This window comes from Myiozetetes cayanensis, unplaced genomic scaffold (assembly GCF_022539395.1).
Source record: "Myiozetetes cayanensis isolate MyiCay16 unplaced genomic scaffold, myiCay2020 scf7, whole genome shotgun sequence".
NCBI classification, from domain to species: Eukaryota; Metazoa; Chordata; class Aves; order Passeriformes; family Tyrannidae; genus Myiozetetes; species Myiozetetes cayanensis.
In genome coordinates, this window is record NW_026087964.1 from 46,348,642 (window position 1) to 46,369,722 (window position 21,081).

The 21,081-nt window shown below is 47.8% G+C and overlaps 1 protein-coding gene and 2 long non-coding RNA genes across 3 annotated transcripts in view; 2 read left to right on the top strand and 1 right to left on the bottom strand.

Moving 5' to 3' along the window:
• On the top strand, positions 1-2,848 carry LOC126651786 (uncharacterized). Its single transcript, XR_007631784.1, has 3 exons — positions 1-122; positions 302-378; positions 2,761-2,848. It is a non-coding gene; the product is annotated as an uncharacterized LOC126651786 (long non-coding RNA).
• On the bottom strand, positions 1,382-3,660 carry LOC126651787 (uncharacterized). The gene is made up of 3 exons (XR_007631785.1): positions 3,572-3,660; positions 1,630-1,743; positions 1,382-1,558 (listed from the first exon to the last, which is right to left on the bottom strand). It is a non-coding gene; the product is annotated as an uncharacterized LOC126651787 (long non-coding RNA).
• The window catches only part of CXXC4 (CXXC finger protein 4), a 25,903-nt gene continuing 7,749 nt past the window's right edge, over positions 2,928-21,081 (top strand). Inside the window, exons 1-2 of the mRNA XM_050338066.1 lie at positions 2,928-3,742; positions 3,818-4,001. Coding sequence (XP_050194023.1) covers positions 2,940-3,742; positions 3,818-4,001 — 987 coding nt within the window. The 5' untranslated portion in view covers positions 2,928-2,939. The remainder of the gene's footprint in view (positions 3,743-3,817; positions 4,002-21,081) is intronic.

The window sequence follows — 21,081 nt, forward strand, 5'->3', positions numbered from 1 at the left end:
CTCCCGCCCTCCCTCTGTGCCTGCTCCTTCCTCGCCCCCCGCCGCCTCCCCTGCTCCCCCCTCCTCCTCCTTTCTCTGCAACGGGCGAGAGAGGGAGAGGGGGGAAAAAAAGCCACTTACAGGTATTTGTTTAGTGGATCGGCGGCTTAATTTATCCCCGTCACCCCCTCCGCCACCACCACCACCACCACCACCTTCCCCACCGCCCCTCGCAGTTTGTTTACAAGTATCAAAGTTGTAATTGAGGAGCTGCCAAGGCACATCTGGATATTTTTCTTCTTCTTCTTCTTCTTTGTGTTAGGGACTGATGTGCAACTAATTAAAGGCAGACAGGCTGGTAGCGTCTGCACGCTCAAGCCCCCCCAAATAAAGAGCCTGGTAAGTGACTGGTTTGCTTCCCCCCCTCTCTCTTTTCCCCCCTGATTCTTCGTGGGTTGCTTTTTCTGTTTTGGTTTTTTGTGGTTTTGGTTTTTAGGTTTGTTTGTTTGTTTTTAGAGGGGTCGTTTTTTGTGTTTTTCAAATTTTGTCGGTTTGTCGGGGGCTCTTTTTTTTCTGTTGTTCTTGTCCTCTGGGATTGTAAAAGTAGATTAATGCTAGACTTGGGCAATAAAAGGCATCGCTATATTAATTTATTAATTAATCTGCACCCGCCCCTCCTCCTGAATGTTAAATATGACCTTTGATCTCTCTGTCTTTGGCAGAGCAGATATGCAATATTGAACATGTGCGGTCACATTTAGCTTAAGCAGGGACAGAATCGCAAAGCCCGGCTAGCAATTTCTATTTATTTATTTCATTCGTGGAAAAGAGAGCGATAGTTAGGGGGGGGGAGGGAAATCAATAACTGCGTCTCGGGTACCCTTTTCATGCTCCGGAGATGCATCGATTAAACAATAATGACCCGGTTGGTGGGCACCATCATTTTCTCGCTGCTGGTGGCAATAAACCCTGAGAGGGGATCGCGGGGAGAGGAAAAGGTAGCCAGCGAGGGAAGCTTTTGTGGAGAGAAGCCACTTTAATGCTGGGGGGAATAGGGCAAGAAAATGCGTATGACTTCTGGCATAAAAGGCTGAACGCTAACGTTTTATTCCTTACCAGATGCGGGGCATTCACACACATGGCTGGAAAAACTAGTTTTATTGAGTAGTTGTTATCGAGGATATGCGGCTACGTTTTCCTGTCTGGAAACGGGAGAGGTGTTGGTTTTTTTTTTTTTTTTTCTTTTGCTATATGCAAATCCTTCGCATCCCTCCACGAGACGATGCTTAGCCTAGAGCTTTCCGGGGCAGCCTTTGTATTGCCACTAGACCTCTGAAGGCAGCGAGAGTCTGGGTTTTTCCCTGACGTGGAAACACAGAGGTGGCTCCTGCAGGCTCGGGGTCTTTTTTTTTTTTTTTTTTTTCTCCGACGGAAAGACGCCCACCGGTCCCCAGTGCAGCCGGGGGTGAGGTTCCTTCTGTAGATTTACGCTCCCTTCATCTGGATTTGTTTACAAAAAGCCCGCTTTTTAGTGCACAACGTTGGGAGAAGACGAAGTTTTTGCACTCGGTAGGTTGGGCTGCAAACGGTTCATTAATCTAATTATGATCGTAATTACCGTAATTGATAACCATTTTGAACTAAACATACCGGAGTCTGGAAACTAGACGTAGCCCCACGACTGCCTCCCGAGAGAGCGTTTCTGATCGATAGCCCTACATCAGAAAAGATGCTGGAAATATCTGAACTATTCAGGTAGAGCATCTGGAAAACAAAGAGGCAGTGTTCATAAACTGAGAGCTTTTTAAGTTATGCTTATGTTTTGCTTTAGTTCGCGCAGGCTGCTATAATATATCTTCCTCATTGCCATAAACTAAAATACCCCCCTTCACCTCCCGGGGGAAGAAGGGGGCGGTGGGAAATAAAACGGACGCCGTGTCCTTAGCCCCCTCCTAAACTTTCCTAGCCCTGAAGCAGAGAGCCATCTTTCCCCGCCGAGGGCTAGTTCAAGCAGGTACAGCGACGTGCCCTCCCGAGCGTTCCTGGGCTGTCTCTCCAAGAAGCCCCCTGCCCCGCAGAGGGGCTATCCCCGTCTCGGTGTGTGTGTGTGTGTCCCCAGCCCTCACTGCGCAGCCCCCGGCGGCGGTGGCGGGGAATCCTCCCCGAGAGGCTGGGATAAATGCTCTGTCGTTAGTACAGCTGCAGGCGCCGGGATCACAGGCTGTGAAATTGCTTAAGTTTGGGGTTTTGTTTTTTTTTTTAACCTAGTCCCGTCTCTCCACCCCCCCGCGGCCCGCAGGCAGCCCCCCCGTGCCCGGAGGCGGCGGGGAGCGCCGGAGGGGGGGCCGGTGCCGCCGCAACCAGCGCCCGGCGGAGCCAGCTGTGCCGGCAGGCAGCTAATGACCGCCGGGCGCAGAAGGACACCGTGGCAGCTGGCGGCTCCCTCCCCCACCTCCCTTTTTTTTCATTTTTTTTTCTTCACCTAATTCCTTTTATTTATTTCTCCCCCCGCCCTTTTTCCCCTGCCTTTTCATTTTTCCCGGTGCCGGTAGGTGGGCAGCACCCGGTCCCCGTGTCGTGTCCCCCCGCCCCCCCACCTTGTCCCGGGACCGGGCTTATACTCTGCCCGGGCCGCCCCTTCAAGCCCTCTGCCCGCGGGTTCGGCGGCGTGTGCCCCCCACCCGTGTCGTGCCCCCCCGCCTCCCCCCGGGGTGGTCGTGGGCGGCCATGAGCGCCCCCCGCGCGCGCGCACCCCCTCGGAAATGACTTTTTGTGTTTCAGCTGCGGCAGCTCCCGTGAGGATGCCGGAGGAACGGCTGCCCGGCCAGGCACCGACCGCGGGGATGCGCCTAGTGGAGGAGGAGGAGGATTAAGCGACCCCCCCGCCCCGTCCCTGTCCCTCTCCCCGGCCCCCTATCCCCCTGTCCCGTCCCCCCGCAACGCCCCCTGACCCGGCCACCATGAACACCAACGTGTGCGTGGAGAGCGGCCCCAACCCCGAGGCGCCGGGGCTGCCCAAGGACAGCCACCTGCCCGAGGGGGCCCTCAACAGCCTTGTGGATTACAACTCGGAGATGGAGAGGTACCGCTCCTTCGCCACCTTCTACAAGACCAACGGCGGCGCCTTCCCCCAGGCGGCCAAGATCGCCCGCATCACCACCCCCATCTTCCCCAGCGCCGCGGCCGCCGCCGCCGCCCGCATCGGCATGTCCCCCTGGAACTGCGACACCGCCACGGCCGCCGCCGCCACCGCCATGCTCTGGGGCAGCGGCGGCGGCGGCGGCGCGGCGGGCGGCGCGAGGAAACCCTCCTCCTCCTCCTCCGCCGCCGCCGCCGCCGCCTCCGCGGCCGCCGCCGCCGCCTCCTCGCTGCACGCCGGCAGGGGCGGCATGCACCACCGGAGCGACTCGCAGCGGCTGGGCAAGCCCGGCTGCCCGCCGGCCGAGCAGCCCGCCCTGCCCATGGCCAACGGCAACTTCCTCTCCACGCTCGCCCCCGAGCACTGCCGGCCGCTGGCCGGCGAGTGCATGAACAAGCTCAAGTGCGGCGCCACCGAAGCCGAGATCATGAACCTCCCCGACCGCGTCGGCACCTTCTCGGCCATCCCGGCGCTGGGCGGCCTGTCCCTGCCCCCCGGGGTCATCGTCATGACAGCCCTGCACTCCCCCGCCGCGGCCTCGGCCGCCGTCACAGACAGCGCCTTCCAGATCGCCAACCTGGCGGACTGCCCGCAGAGCCACGCCTCGGCCTCGCCCGCCTCCGCCCTGGGAGCCGCCGCCGGCGCGGGGGGCGGTGGAGGCGGTGGCGGCGGAGGCGGAGGGGGGGCCGGCGGCACCGGCGGCGGGGCCGGGGCGGGCAACCCCGCCAAGAAGAAGCGGAAACGCTGCGGGGTGTGCGTGCCCTGCAAGCGGCTCATCAACTGTGGAGTCTGCAGCAGTTGCAGGAACCGCAAAACGGGACACCAGATCTGCAAATTTAGGAAATGTGAAGAGCTTAAGAAAAAACCGGGCACTTCGCTAGAGGTCAGAGGAGATGATTTCTTTTTCCCCAGCCTCCCGCCGTCCCTCCTCAACCCCCTGCCCCCGCCCCTCCAGTGCTTCTTGTCTAGCTTCAAGATGCAGCATCCCTTCTCCGAGGCCTCCTTCAGGCTCTGAGGGAGCTCCCGCCGCGGGCGCGGCTCCCCGCGGCGCGGCCCCGCTGCCCGCCCCTCTCCGCCCCGCAGGGAAGAGAAACGCCGCCCCCCGCGGGGCCGGCCCCGGCAGCTGGCCCCGGCCCCGGCCCCGGCCCGAGGAGGGACGGCTGGGGAGCGCCGGCCCCCGCCCCGCCAGCTCGTGGCTGTTACGGGACGATGCTAACCTGGTTTACCTGCCGTGCTGTTTCCATAAGACTGCTGGCTCGCTCTAGTTCCTTTTTCTTATTTTTTTTTTCTTTTCTTTCTCTTTTTTTTTTTTTTTAATTAACGGCAATAATGACGGTTCGGGGAGGTTTGTAGGGACGGGGAGGTGGGAAAGGGAAAGTTTTAGCAGAACGCCCGGCTCTCGCTGTCAGAAGTTCAGGGGAAAGCGATGGCGAGTTCATCTCCAGGTTGGCTGGTAGCAGTTTGTCCCAGACAGACAACTGACCGTAGAGCCTGGCAGTCGGTGAAACGTGCCCAAGTGCTCTCTCTGGCTATGTCTTTTACGAAATAACCTGTTCGTGGTGTATTAAACACAATGGAAGAATAGCACAGGTATGACTGAACTGACTTCTGACTGAACTGTATGTACGGTTATTTTTACGATGTGTCCTCGGAACAATGTATTGTGCTCCCCAGAGCTGTAACAACAGGTTTTCAGGTTTGCTAGACGTAGGAGAGACAGGCAGATCTCACGTTGCAGACATTTCGGTTAATGTATTGGGTACGACAGACAATGGGAACCAGAATACACATCCGTGAGGAAAACGGCAATTGGATGGTATTGTTAGGGGGAGGAAACGAGAGAAAAGACTAGTAATCACACTTAATCCCTTGTCATTATTAAAATTATAGTGTTGCTGGTTAGATGCACATATCGGATGCATTTGAAGGTGTTGAGGATGATGGATTTAGTACAGAGGAGTAGTGTATGCCGGGTGACACCAAGATTTGTAGTCACAGAAATCAGAAACTAAGTGAGAAATTGCAACTTCCCTCTCTGTGTGTGTGTGTGTGTGTACGTGTGTGTGTGTATGCCCGTGTATGTTTGCAGAGTGGTTTATTCCCTTGCTCATTTCTTGCAGGAGTTCTCTCCAGGAAGAGGTGGGATGAGGGATTCCAGGGAAAAAGCAACCCTAAGAGCCAATTAATTTATTCTGTGTTAAATAAATGGAGATAATGGTGTTGATATTGACACTGCCATGGGACAAAAGCAGCATTTGGGGGTTTAACTGACATTTGGTTGATACCATTAACTCTTTCCTAACCAGCGTCATCAAAACAACTAATTAATTCATTTTTGCAAGAGTGAACTGTCCTTGCTGAAAGTTTGATTCATAGCTCTCCCTCCTTTTAGCTCTTTTTTTTGTGAATGTATGGTGACCCAGCATTGCTAATGCAGAAACCAGGATGGACTTCCCAGGGGATAGAAACTAGATTGGGTTTCCAACTCTTGTTTTCCTCAATAACATGCCTTTGTTGCTTTTGTGGCGAGTTTGCAACAAAGATACTCAATGCCCCACTCTGTTAATGATGGATTATAATGCTGAGTACAGCCTAAAAGAGACTTCTCTGAGTCAGAGGCTTCCCCACACATCCTCCCCACACCACCCAGCTCTGGGGTGCCTTTGTGTGCCAGGTTCCCTCATTAGGCTTGCAAACCAGGATGCTGCTGGGATTTAATGTTTGTGATAAATGATAGGTTCTGATGGCTTATCGATTTGTGCAGAAAGTGAGCTATCTCTGGAACAAATTTATACGTTATCAGATCTTCCTATGGGTTTGTGTGTATCTCTGAGCACATTTCCAGAATTTCCTCACTCCTGACAAAGGTGTTCGACAGCATAAAAACTTTTCAGGCGTGTTATAAGAATGCCGCCTGTTAAAATTGTTTAACCACTGTGACTAGTAAAGCCTGTGGTTTAATTAGGCACTTGTGTGCTCTCATAACCACCTGCCATCATTTCTTTTCTTCATTCTCTCTCTCTCTCCCCCACTCACTCTCTCCTGTTTGTCTCCATCAGATACGTAAACACAAAAGCTCCTCTGCTGCTGTACTGTGACTCGAAGGAAACAGGCTTCTCTTTCCAGCTGTGGAGATGTCAGTAAGGCATCGTTTCTCTGCAGGTCATGGCCCATCACAAAGTTTTGTCACGGGATGTGGCTGATTTCTTTACAGAAATGTGGTTCGTCAGTAGGAGAGGAAGAGTAACTTTCTTCTGTGGTTGTTTTCCTTACGTCTTCATTCCTCTTCTTTTTTAAAAAAATAAATTACCTAATAAAGAGTGACAGCAGAGCTGCCTACAGCACAAGTGCAGCAGCAGTGCTCTGGCCGTACAGCCACCAGCTGGAAGGGTGTCAGAGAGTAACAGGGCCTACATGAGGGCACTGCAGCGGCAGTGTTGGTGTCGAGGGGCAGGCAAGGGCAGCCTCTCTGCAGAGTGAGCCTCTGGAGTGACTCATTTGGCCTGTGCTCCTGGGGAAGCCCCCACTCTGTCTGTGTGATCCCCTGGCACCTCGGTAGGCACACTCCCATGGAAATGCATCAAGGATTGAGGGGCTCACATTCCACTACACACTTGTAAGACACGCTTGTGAATTGTGCTCGACAGTGGCTGTAAGTTGCAGGGGTGATTTGAGGCAAGGGGTGAACCATGTTTAAAAACAAAATAAATGAAACATGAGAATAATACCAATAAACAGTAAACTGGCTGATCCCATGAAAACCATTTCTCTCTTTTTCCTTTAAGTCTCTTCTACTGGTGCAATGAAGGCATAGGCTATAACTCTCAAAGTTAGTACATGGAGTTGAAGACAGATTCACATGAATGTTTTCTAGTCCCTGACCTGCACATTTTTAATGGAATGCTTCTCACCCAGCATTTTTTTTTAAAACACTTGAATTACTTTTTCCTACTTTTCTTGTACTGTTTTCACATTAAAAGTGTCCCAATGCTCTAGTATTTTTCATAGAATGTTATTATTACTAGGAGATTTTATGTACGGCAATAATAAATCTATAAAAATAAGATTGACGTCACGTTGCACGCTGCCTACTTGTGTATGTATATCCTGTGTTCATTCAGATTTACAGTCGGTTTAAAGAGACATAATCTTTATTTACCCATAGAGACTACTTATTTTCCTCTGATTGGTGTATGTGTCTGTAACTTCTGCTGCAGGTTATTAGGAGCCTGGTGATAGTTTACATTCCCCTCTCTTTGAAGTGAACCACCGTCATTCAGTGTATGCATCTCATTTGCCCTGCTCCTCATTTTCATTAGCATGGCAACAAATTCAGGCAGAGAGGCTGACTTGCATTGGAGGGGCTGAAGGGTCCTGCCCAAATGTGAACTATCATCTCTTTTAGGCATGCTGTCATCATAGCTGGTACCACTTGCTTTCTTCGTAACAGCCCAGCTAATTGATACACGCGCTCTTAAAGAGAATGTTTGCATATCAACCTGATACAGTCGATACCAGCCTCCCAATCCGAGGCACCTCGCTGAGTTGCATTTCAAGCCAGCGGGAGTTTGAGATGGCCTTCTCCAGGGATAGGTTGTGATGATTGATTTCAGCAGGAACGGCGTCTGATCCTGAAAATCTTAACACCATATGGCATTGCCACGGGGGAGAGAGGCTGCGCTGGCAACCTCCGAACTTGCACTTCGTGTTGCAGTAGTGCGTGTGAGCACGTTAAGGGGAGACTGCTGAGCTCTGTGGATAGGGGTCAATTAGTAGGGGCCTCAGAGGAAGCAATTTCCCTGCCGTCTATCTAGCTTTAAATTACATGCACGAGTTAAGTGACGGCATGATGGAATTGAGTGGTGTGAGGGGGAACTGTAAAGTCTGATAAGGAGCAGGGGGCTAATGCGATCCAACTGGCTAACTGGAAAGTGGAAAGAAAGGCCACCTTGTAGCCTGCGTTGCCGTTCATCACTTAATATCAGCAACGTTGCTGTATGACAGTCCGTCTCTCCTGCCTGCCGCTGCCTTGTAGCCCTCCATCTGGCCAGGTCTCCCCGTGTCCATGTGTTAAACACTGTGCAGAAGAGGAAAAAAGCAGTCCTTGTTCCTGGACATTCACAGCTGGAGCAAGAACCACAGTCTATCCTGAGCGCAATTCACACTGAAACTGGCTGCAAAGCCCTAATTGACCCTGAGTCCTGTTTTTCCCCCTCTTTCTTCCTCGTTCATGCCCTTTATACTCTTCCAAGGGTGCTCTTGTTTTCCTGTTTCCAGGCCTGAGCCTGCAGGGAGTGTGCCTGGCACTGGAACTGGTTACTAGCACCATATGAGAGCCCTTGCTGGGTAACTGTGATGCTCTTGCTTAGGACTTCCAACACAGTGCATAATCCCGTCACGATGGTGTGGGCAGGGAGTGGGGGGAGTGAGAGGCAGAGCAAGATCTGACCTTTGTTGAGTGCTTTGTGATGTTTTTTTGTCACTTTCATTCAGATATCGCATGTCTAGGTTAAATGTACACTCGATGATGAATTTTCCTTTTGATCTCTGGAGGTTCTTGGGGACAAGACAAGGCCTCCTACTGCCACCTCCAGCAGAGACCAGAGCAGGCACAAGCGTCTTTTCTCACTGGTGCTTGCTCTCTGCTACTCGGAAATCTCATTGAAGCTAATTGACCTTATGTCTTAGGATCGTATCTTGCAAGGCAGGAGTGCACTGTGGTAGTTGCGGTGGAGGGAGATGTTTAGAGCTCAGAGGAGTCGAGCTTTTGGTCTCCTTCCAGTTCTGGCAAATCACTGAGTGCTAGTGATTTCCTCTGAAATGCAGTTGGATGTTGTCTGGTTTACCATTTCATATGTTGTTGCTTGCCTTTCCTCGTGTGATACTTGCAAAGCAGAGGAAGTACCCATACCCCATGACAGTACCATTCAATTTAGAATATAAATTACTGCTTGATATGGTAGAGTTTGTTAAAGAAGGGCAAAAATTAGGTCTCTCTTGCCTAAGGAAACCTCTTCATTGTGGGATTTGGTACTGAACTGAAGAGAATGTCAAGGAATTCTGCAAAATTGGAGGCCAGTCAAGGACTTCACAGTCTCTCTGTAGAAACACTGGTTTCTACTTGCACTGGAAATTACTTGATCATTGAACTATGATTGTTTGCCAGGGAAATTGTCCATATGGTAAAAGAGATTAACTGGTTATGGGGGTTCTGCATTTCGATTGCACTGAATAGTTCTTTGCACATTTTTCAAAGTACTAGTATAGGTTATGCAGTTGGGGTGTCGGGATTCTGTGCCAGACTCTGGGTTTCAGTGCCATGACTGATTGGTTATTCTGGTTTTTTAAGATGACATAATGAAATCTTTTTGTATTGTTTAGGCTGGGCAAGCTGCATGTACCATGAGAAAGATGATGAATGAGGGCAGTTTGGGCGGTTTTTTGAGCAGTAATTAGCATAATAAGTATAATTTTTCTTTTTTTTCCTCCCGCCCCCCCCAAATCATCTGGGTCACTTTGAACTACGTATTTCAGTTAGAGGTGCATAGAACCATCATGACTTGGAGTCCTATGGCAACTACAGTATGCTTGGAAAATCTTTCCAATTCTGTGTTTCTAAAAAATGTAGACTATACACATCATACCTCATTCATATAGGGAGAGTCATTTTAGCTGGTAGGTATGTGAATGCCATGTTATATACTGTTATTTAGGAGTGGTTAACAGTAAGGAACAGTCTCCATTTTTGTCTGCCTGTTCATGTATGTTCATATTATTGGGGTTTGGGTCCACTTTCCATGCAATTATATTTGATAAGTGCACACTTGACACCTTTACTGAAGTCAGGGAAGACATTGCTTACTTGGAGAATGAATTAGGATGTCAGAAAGCAATCCCTTTGTACTGAGGAAAGAAAAGGGACAGAAACTTTTTTTGGTCAGAAACCAACATCCCTAGTGCTGTGCTTTTGGTTTTAAAATAAATGTGTTCTAGAGAGTTAAATAGAAGGTTGATGCTAATTTCTGTATGCTGCATCATGCATTTGATACATGGCAATGACTGAGAACAGGTCCTTTACAGATATCCTAAAAATTTATATTGTTAAAAAGAAAATTAGTAGTCTTTCAGCTCTTAACATGCATATATTTTAAGGGTTAGGCTTGGTGAAGTAATTTTAAGCAGGCAAACCTAGAATATACACTTTAAAGACTCGTCAAATATAGCATAGTCCTTTTGATTGCTGGTTGCAATGGGAAATGGTTGTTGATTGCTGAGGGAAAGGCTTTAAGGTTAGCTTTTTGGATGTACCTAAGTGAGTTAGGAGCAGAAAGAAAGTAACTCATGTCACTGTAAAAAAGGCCCTAGGACTTGGCCTCAGTTGCTAACAATTCCCAAGTCACTGACTACATGCTTAAAAATTGGCAGCAGACACCACATCTTCTGAGGAGTACCACCATCCAGAGAAAGTGCTTCTCTGCTTCTGTAGTGTCTGTATTTTTGATAGCTCATCTACTTGAGTGATCGTACTGAACCACAATGTCTTGAAGCATGCGGCTTCATTTGACACTCCTTTTGCTGTTTGGGAGCCCATACTGCTGCGTCTGTCTTCTCTCTTCTTTTGGGTACCTTTATTGTCTTCCACAGTCATGTCTTGTTCAGTCACATGCAAACACCTGTCCTGAAATTGAATTACTCTGTGGTGTAATCTGAAGTCATCCCCATTTCACCATCCTGCGCTTTCTGTTGTGTGTTGAGTTATGTTGCACCATACTTTAGATGCGACAGCCATTTAATAATGTTGAAGCCTTAGCTCTGCAGGGGCTAAAAAGATCCCAGCAGGCTTGTTAACTTCTACTCTCAGACATTATGGGAAATATTTTCTCCTCCCTGGAACTCCTAGGCATCCTCTTAATTAACACTATAAAAATACATAGCCAGGTATGCGCAAAGCCCGTTTAATTTTTTTGCAGTTTTCCAGAGTTTCTCCGTTCCTTCTTATTTAACCAGACACTCTGGTGCCAAGTGAGTTATGAGAACATAAAAGGAATAAAAGCAGCCTGGGTCATGCTGGATACTGAGTTCTTGTCAGGCAGCATACTCATCAAGTGCTTTCTCTTTACCATAGGGTCTTACTCTTTCCCCTACTTTACTCAGTATTTTCCTTTATCTCAGTCTTGGAAGTGTTGGGCATTTGAAAACTTAGCACCTCTCCTGTCTCAGGAGAGTATTCCTTTTCTGTTCCACACTGCTGTGGTCATGGTGTCTGTTGTACTTTTATATAGGATCCCCAGTAGCTGGTATCAGACTTCATTTGACTAGAAGTTATTTGTACAGAGATGAGAGAGTTTATGCAGTGGTTTAGGAAGTGGAGAAGCAGTAATAAAATTTAAGGTGGAAGGAGGAACTTAATAAATACTGGAAAATGGTGGGGAGTCCAAGGAAATTCAGGATGGATATCACTTAAGATGAGGACAGAAGAGGAGAAAAGAAGAGCTGCAGAGTGCTCAAACAGCAGAGGACACAAAAGTGACTGAGGGTTGTTTATAATGTGCGAAGCCTCACGTGTGAAGGGGGTGCCTGGTCCTCCATAGGGGTGGCTCAGTGACCATGGGACAGACTGACTGAGCACTGAAGGGTACAATGGTAGGGCTGAAGATGGCAGTGAGATCTCCCCTGGTGAGAAGAGCACAGAATGTATCTGCTGCTGTGAGCTGGTTTACCACTGGTAATTCAGGTGAGGCAGTTGAAGAGCTCGCCAGTAACCATCTTCCTAGCACTTGCACGGGGGAAGGCCAAGACTTCATACAGATGAAAGGGACCTTGGTGAGGGTGAACAGGGCTTTTAACGTGCCCTTGTTGTTAGGGTAAACCAGTTTCTTTAATTAATTTTTTTTTTTAAATTGAGTAGAATTTATGGAGAGAATTTGGATATTGGTGTGAGCATTTTTTCTGGGCAGAGTTGCATGATCCGAACAAGTTGTTCAAGGGCTAAGGAAATGATAAAGGAGTACATACAGGAAAGCCAAAAAATGTGAAAGGGAGAGAGGAAGCTTGCAAATGAAAGGCTGAAAATGATGATTTGTTGTACGGGGACTTCTTGATCTTAGAGGTTTTTTTGGTGGTGTGTACCATGTGTCCTAGGAAAGCTGGAGCATGGTGACAGCACATCAGTCTATACTATGTTAACTCGAAGAATTTGCTCCATTGTTGTGAAAGAAATACCCCAAAACAACTGTAGTTCAGTAACATCTGTCCTTCTGCACATCCTAACTGCTCGGTGGGGATGCAGAGTGGATGCAGTGGCAGTTACAGGCTTGGAACAGAGCTGAAGAACCCTGGGCGTCTGTGGGAAGGTAGAAGAAGGGCAGAGCATGATTATTGTGATGGAATTAAAGGAGGTCAGAAATGGAAAAGAGAGGCAAGGAGTATACATGGTTAAATATGTGATCTCCAAAGTGAATAGTATCAGTCAAACAAAGGATTTTGGTTTTAGAGTGAACAAAAGAGGAGACAAATATATTTGGAAGGGTTGTGGACATGACCCACATGGGAGGAGGTGGGAGAGGACTCGATGACACCATCTCAGTAATGATGTAAAATCTGCTCTCTCTAAATCACCAGTTCATCTGGGTGAGCTCTGGGATGTGGTGATATGGTTGGCTGCTTGCTTGGAAGCTGATGTAAAGTAAATTGGAGGTCAAAGTCCAGTGGAGGTGACAGTGTCATGAAAATAATTACTGAGATGCGTCTTAATTGTCATCCCTGAAAATTTTAGAAGACACACCCGAGAATGAATTGGGTCAAGAACCAATTACAATCTTTTAACATTTTCCTTGCCAGTCAGGAATTGTGGTGACCTGCTGTATAAGAGTTTGTGTTGCTAGTCCTCTTAATGCATCCAATCAGACAATACATGGTGCTCACCTTGATGTTTGGCTGCAAGAGTGCCAAGCTGGCACCTGTGATGAGTCTTAGGCATCGGCTTATTATACTCCCTCAGCCCAGATTCCGAGTGCTGCATTTGAGTGAATGTGTTCCTGTATTTCTTTTTTCCCCCACCTTTTTTTTTTTTTTTTTTTTGCAAGCTTTGCAGAAAAAGAAACAAGCAAGCAGAGACCAAGCATTTAATGGATATATTTTTCACTGGCTCTTTTATCAACAGCATATGAAAAATCCCAAAGGACAGAAGCAGTTAGCTAACCAATGAGGCATCATAGCCGATTTTAGGTTCCATGCAGGAGAAAAAGATACTGAAGCCCCAGCAGCTCTAGGGGAAAGAGATTTAAATTTAGGTTTAGTACTAAGAAACGTGCCTCCCCTCTGCTTGGAGACCAGTCTGTAAGAGATTACTGTACCCCAGGGCAGCAGTTTGGAGGATGATAGAGATGTCAGCCTGTGAGTGCAAAGACTTGTACCACTGGATGATGAACCAGCAGGGATTTCTCATTAATGGAATGAATGTTAACAAGAATAATTCTGTTTTGTGAGCTGGTGTGTGTATGTGTGAAGGATAAATGATAGGGACTGATGGATGGTCTTCACAGAGATTTGATTAGGGAGAAGGTGAATGGCAGTGTGTGTGTGAGAGAGAGGGGGAGGTGTATGCACGTGGTACATCCATTGCAAGAGGCAGGCACACTTCTAGTTGATAATGTCTGACAGACAAATCAGCAGAAGTAACCAGGCAGGTCCTAGGCAAAAGCAGAAGCTGAGCACTGGTGTGGTATTTCATTTTTACTGTCTTTTGCATTGTAGGATCTTGGTTTTTATGTTGCATGGTGGTAACAAACCTCTGCCCAAGAATTTCTCTATAAAACTTTTCTCAGTAACAGAGCTTTCTGTTCTATGCTAATAAAACATTTGACTATTTGATACTAATTCCCACAGTCAGTATGGGAGCACTGAGTGACAGCTTTTTTGACCTGGTTAGCATCAGTTTTGGTTAGCATCAGTTTTGGCTCTGAAGTAACATTGTTAAAGCTTGTATGAACCCTTTCCTGTTCCTGAAAAAGCAGGAGACAGGCCAGACCTACTAGTTGAGGCAGGCAGAACCAACAGAAACAACCCCTCATTCTGCCTGAGGCCTTCCTATGCTGTTGGAATGCAAATAATACATTAAGAAAAGCAAAATAGTCGCATAAGCCGAGTAGGCACTGTAGCAGACTTAGCAGGTCCACCCTCAGGTACAGGGATAGCTGAAAAAACTGAAGGAACTGCATGAACCGCTTGAGAGGGATGTAGAAATAGGGAAAGAAATAAATGTGAATCCCTTTGCAAGTGAGATGTGAGAGACCCCTAAACTGAAAAGCCAAACCTCTGATATCTTGCCCGCTGCCTTTGCCAGAAAGCCATTAGGATTCCCTGCCTGAGGCCGGAGCGTGGCCAGCTGGAACCCAGCTGCAGGGTAGCAGACGGCGGGAGGAGTTCCCGACCCTGGCTTGCCCGCCGCTGCCAGCCCTGCGTGCAGGATGCCAGGCACGGGGAAGCCGGCGGCCAAGCCGGCTGCCTCCCGTGGGAGTGAGCGGGGCGGCAGAGGTGGAGACTTGGCTCTGTCCCTCGGCCTGCTGGCCAAAAGAGCTGCACTGGCACAAGGGAGGGAGTGTGCTGGAAGGCGACCGCAGCCAGTTGCTCCCAGCCTGGGAAGGAAGGGGGAGAGGAGGTGTGCTCCTTTCTGGGGCTCTGCCTCCATCCTGGGGCGACGCTTCTGCCTGCCAGCCTCGATGGGTTGTTGGGATGCTTAGCGACTGGAGCTGACTCCTGGGCATGATAAGGATGGTGGAGCAGAGCGTGAGAGCTGCTCCGCTGAAAGATGGTGTAGTTGCTCGTAGCTGTAGATGCTCGCTGCCATGGAGAAGGGTCCGTCACTAGCGTTTCCTGGGACTGAGCTGTTTTTCTTTGACAGCATTAGTCTGGATTCCTTATGATTTCTGATCTGTGTTTGCCATCTGTTTTCCCCAATGGTGTTATGCATTTTTTCAGATCAAAAACCCATTCCCCAAAATTTAATCTCATCTATAAAGTGAAGAAAAATTAATATATAAAATAAACTCTGGTGTGTAGTGAATGTAAATGAGGGACACCTTTGCTCCTTCTTTCTCCTGTGGAGAAACACATTACTTCTCTGACTAATCCTATTGATTTGGCCTGCTGCTGTGGCAGCATCCGGCCATACAGTGTCAGGTCTCTGTGGCCATTGGCACAAATCCTTTATTCCCCAGCTGGCTCCACTGAAATTTCATGAGGTTACCTCTGAGTGAGCTATTCCAGAGGAGCCAGGTTTTCAAACCATGACCCTGACTTAGGAGTACATTTTTTAAATTTCTATTTGCAATGTCCCGTGGCAAAGGTTTACTTTTCACTCAGTGGAGCTGGCGGCAGAGAAAGTCAAATGAGTTTCCTAATCCGGTGTGTTCTAAATCTGGTTTGTCTCAAATACAGCCTGAGAGATATGCACTGCAAGTGGAAAAATAACTGCAGATGCGTTTCCTCTTGGAGCAAATAAAGCTGACTTTTAAAATAAATGTTAAATCTCATCCTTGGTACGAAGGGAGACAGGCCTGTAGCTCAGGTATGGGGAGAGATATTTTAAGGTGGGCTGTGGAATACAACTCACCACCAAGCTTCCGACCCGGCGTACGTGTCCCTTTTTATCTGCTAAGCCCAATAATAAGCTTGTTATTAGAGGACATCTGTTACTGCCTGATAACACGTACAGCGAGCAGGAGCGCGGTGTTGGTGGGCAGCCAGGGATTTTGGCAGCTGTGGGGAGCGGCAGCTTCGTGGACTGTTTCACACCTCGTCCAGAGCTGGGGCAGCACATCCCTCCCATGGGCCTGCGGCTGGCGGGGGAGGATGCCAGGAGTTGGAGGTGAGGGCTGTTCCCGTGTGGAGCTCTCCTGTGCCAGCTGGTGTGCACATGTGCCAGAGCCCAGACGCGTGCAGGAGCGGTGCCTCATCCACTCGTCCTCCCGCAGCCGCAACTGGCCCCCTCAGTGTCAGGTCACCGCGGTGGGTCTCCTGGCACCGCTCCAGGACAGGGAGTGGAGCAGCTGGCAGAAGCGTGCCACGAGCCGGGTTCTGCCTTTTCCTTCTGCATCTCCACGAGATGCAGTTCACACACCGGTTTCTTGCCCCCAAGCCTCCTTGCCTGAAGAAAAACATTCAAGGAGACTGTGTGAGCTGAATCTGAGCAGCAGGAGGTTTTCCCCAAAGTCATTGCTGTAGGTAATGTATATTTATGAGTGGAACAAAGTGGGCCGCAGATACTTTGAAAGGCTGCTTTCCTCTTGGGGTGGCTTAGTATTTAGGCAAGTAGGGAGTGGAGATGCTGTCCAAACTGCATTCACCACTGGCAGAGCAGCATGGTGCAGGACAGATAGCAACTTCCACCCACCTTCCTGTGGGTTGGGAGATGCTGGTATTCTGAGGTTCAGGAGACTGGATCCTTACAGTACCTAGAGGGGGCCTACAAGAAAGCTGGAAAAGGACTTTTTACAGGGGCATGTAGCGATAGGAAAAGGAGGAATGGCTTTAAATTGAAAGAAGGTAGGTTTAGATTATATATTAGGAAGAAATGCCTTATAGTAAGGGTGGTGAGGCACTGGGGCAGGCTGCCCAGAGAAGTTGTGGATGCCTCATCTCTGGAAGTGTTAAAGGCCAGGTAGGATGGGGCTCTGACCAGCCTGATCTAGATGAAGGTGTCCTTGCCCATGGAAAGGGGGTTTGAACTAGATGATCTTTAATGTCCCTTCAAACCCAAGCCATTCTATGATTTTGTGGTGCTCTGCAGGTCAGGAGATCGCATCGCTCTGCTGGGTTGTAGCACGTCACAGTGTGGCACAGAACTCCATCCCAGCAACAAGGCTGGGTCTGTACCACCATGTGTGCGTGACAGCCCGGCGCTTGTCTAGGGAAGGGTCTTTCCAGAGAGGGAAATTGGGGATGGAAAGTGAGTTTTGAAATTGCACCAGATTCTGCACTGTTTACGTATGAACAGTGATTCCAGGGTGTCTAACTGACACATAAATTAGCTTGTGGCACTGGAAATAGAAGGTGTGATGTGGAGGAAAAGCCAGTTTGCCTTCTTGCTGGTGGTCACATGAGTTCTGTGGGACTGACTAGGTGCACAGCCTGTATTTGCACAGTGTAAGGAAAACATGCAGGCACTGGTTTATGGCCAGTGGTGGTCAGTGTTTGCTGGGCTGGGCTGCTGATTGATCCAAATAGCTTTTCATGCAGGGGCCAGGACTTTCCAGCTCAACATTTTTGGCCACCATGGAGCACTGTATTTCTCTGTGTCTGATCATATATCTCTATATATACATACATGGGTATATTGAGATATACATAGACAGATATATATCTGTGTAACTTAGTGGTGGGCCAAACTGCTCCTCTTGTGGAAGGCATTTCACGAAAGGATTGTCCTCCAGCTTGAGAAGCTTATGTGCAGTTCTCTGCAGATCTTGGGAAGTCAGTTTTCCCTATGTCGCCAGCACCAGTCTCTCTGCTTTGGGAAATCCACTGATTACATTTCATTTGCCCTGTGAATTTGAGATTCATTAAAGTGCTGTCTATTTCTGTGGTTGTGTAGGTCTCTGTAAAGACTGCCAGGTAGCCCAAATCTTGTTGAATGTACCTCAGCTGTAATATACTTCCCAAGGGGCCTCTTTTGAGCTGGATTGTTTTAGCCAGGCCTCCTGAAGAGGAATAAGGAGTGCTACATTTGGCTTATAATTTGCTGTAGCCAACGTGTGAGTTTACTTCGGTGAGAGCAGGATTTTTGCTCATGGATCAAACATCAAAGAATACTTACATAATGCAACATCTTTTAACACTGGTAAAGTATTAGGTCATAATCATGTAGTGCTCTGATGTATTTTATTATTCTATTTTATTTCTGAATGTGGTTCACCTCAACTCAAGTGATTCCCTAGCCTTGCAGAAAATAATAATACAGATGACTTACAGTGAGTCTTGGTTAGATAGCTGTGAATTTTGGCTGCACCCTGAGCAACAGCATCCCAAGCAGGAGCAGCCAATTTTCCTGACTCCTCTGTATCATATCTTTTGTCTGGCTGTGAGTCTTAGAGAGCCAAGGACAGAGGGGTCTCTGGCAGTTTTGGTAGACTTTACCTCCCCAAGGGATGGGACTGGGCTGGGCTGGGCAAGCAAACAGGCCTTGGATGAGCGAAGCCCATTGTCCGGCATCCCAGGGGGCAGTGGGAGGCATGATTCTTTATTGAGTGCTTTTGCTGTGAAAATACAGGTGTTGAAATAGAGTCTTTGGTGAGAAGTTTCCATCACCTGCCGGTGTGCTGTTTTCATGTGTTGCATGTAGCAAGGCTCTGCTTTTACATTTCCTTGTGGGGCACTCAGGACAGATATGGAGGTATTTTTCCATTGAAAAGATTTTCTGTTGGTTTCTCTTGTCTTTTTTTACTTCCTCCTCCAAAAATGTAGCATGCTTGGTCCCCTATGTGAAGCTGATTTTTCAAGGCAACAATTAAAATTTCAGATTTCAAATATTTGAGCTGCTGCTTTTGCAGTGAAAGCTGACAAGTAGGGAGCAGAATAGAGAGTTTAAAAGTGTGGAGGTCATTTCATCCCAGGTTTGTGTAGGGATAAGTTCTCTCTAGTGCTGTGGTTTATGGCATTACCTGCTTGGAGAAGCCAGGGCTGCAGATTTCTGAGCATCCTCCTGAGAGCGAGCCTGCCGCTTGTAAGCATTTGCACCGGCACGATCAGTGAAGGCTTTTGCAGCAAAACCACACTGATCAACTCCGGTTCTGCTCCTCACCACCCCTCCCTAGGCTTCCAGGGAGATCTGTCTTTCCTGTCACTCAGGATAATGATTCCCTACCGGCAGCACAGAGATCCAGAAATGCGCTGTAATCTTGCCGAGAGTTTGATTCCCCAGCTGGGACTGCTGGATTTATACAGCCAGGCAGTAGATGGTCATTGCATTTAAACTTGTATGTTGGTGTGCTGAACCTCTAAATGGGCTGAAGGGTCTCTGTTTGTCTGGAAATAACCTTCATTCTTAGAGGGGTGAAATCTATGGATTTCATCACATAAATTGGTTTAGGTTTAACTTGAACTAGTGATTCAATTTTAAAAGATTTCAGTTTTTGCTTAAGGGTGGATTAATAATGCATTCCCAAATCGGTAGTTAATGCAATGGATATTTAATTGTAAATGTATATCTTTAATTAGAACTTGGTACACAGATGCAAAAATTCCTTATCTTGCAGTTTTTCAAAAGCACACATATTAAACCACAGCTTTGCCCTTCAAAAATACTATTCTGTGTATTTAAAGGTCTGAATGACCTTTTAATCAGACATTACACCTTTACTTCCAGCTGATATGACAACGTCTGACAGTAACTCAACCTGATGTGGCAAGAAAATAAATAAAGGCCATCTCAGTCACTACGTCTTTAAATCTCTCTGTCTAGCCGTGGTTTTGTGTTCAGGCTGATGGACCCACAGCAGAATATTACATTTAGTTTTCAGATGAAGACAATCTATCGAGTTTAATACGTTTTTATGTTTGACTGTTCTTTTGAGGTCAATTTAGTCATACAATTGTTTCCTGCCATTCCAAACTCCAGCCTCTTCTGCAGCCAACCTCTTTATAAATTATAAATCTGTGTACCTCGCTCTCAGCAGCCATCTTACAGCCCACAAAGACCGGGGCGGATGGTCTTGCAATTGCATTAGCTCTCCTCGGTGTACCTGGGGATGAGGGCTGCTGTGCTTTGTCACTACTTGTGCTTATGCTCAGCTCACATAACTGGGCAGAACAGGGTCTGGTAGAGACGGATACGAGCAATTCCTACTTTTGGACTACCAACACAAAGGAAACTCACACTGATCGGGGTGATTGTATTAAAAAAAACAAGTTCATTGTCTTTGGGAGTTAATTTTCGGATGATTTATTAAAGCGTGACATTCGCGGAGGGGGAGTGGGTATTGAATTGACAACAGGTCAGACTTCTAATGACACAGCAGAATTATTTTGATCTCTGGTATTTCCACGTGGACAAACAATAAATATAACAATAACTCCCCTAAATATAACAAAAGCTTTCCTTTCATATGGCTTTTACAAAAAGAGGAGCTGTGTACTGCTTGAGCCTGATTATCACAAACTGGGCTAATTATTCAACAAAAAATAGTTGCCATATTAATGAGCAGTTCCCTGGAATTCAGAAAGAAATATTCTGACAGCAAGTACAATGCACATTGTACCCTGCAGGGTCCATGGTCTGTTGGATTTTTATGGAAAAACTAGGAAAACATTTTAAAGTGCTCCCTGAAACAAAAATGAAAGAATTCTCTCAAAAAGAGACATAGCATCTATATGTGACACCAGCAAAATCCATGAGAACTTTTTTGTTACAAGTATTTATTTGCAAATTTCCAGAGTTTTGCTTTTAGGGGAATTTCTTTGGATGTAACAAGAATGTTCATGGGTAGTTTTTAATGAAACAAGTACTTGTGAGCTGGGACAGACTGATACAGAGTCATCTTTGGGCTCATTCTCGCTTCCTTGGACAGTGCAGTCATTAGTTCTGGTGGAGAGACGTGGATCTGGATGCAGGGGTTCAAGGGCTCTTTTACAATCTCTTAACTGAAGGAAACTGAGGATAAGAAGTACCTTACAGAAGTGACACAGTCCCTGCAGGCTCAGCCCCTCAGCTTCTCGTGTATGTGGTACTTTAAAGCTGTGAAGGGAATTTGCTGGCACTGAAACGTGTATGGAGGCACCTGAATGCAAGTGGATATCATTTCCAGGGGGCAACAGGCGGGGGAAGGAGGGAGGGTAGCAACTCTGTGAGTAGACCGTTTCTGTGTAAGCCAAAGTCCAGCACTGTGTGTAGAAGAAAGTACATGGGCAGTCCGGGCAGCACCCCAAGGTGTGTCCCCTCAATGAAATGAAGTCAAGGATGTGTTTAA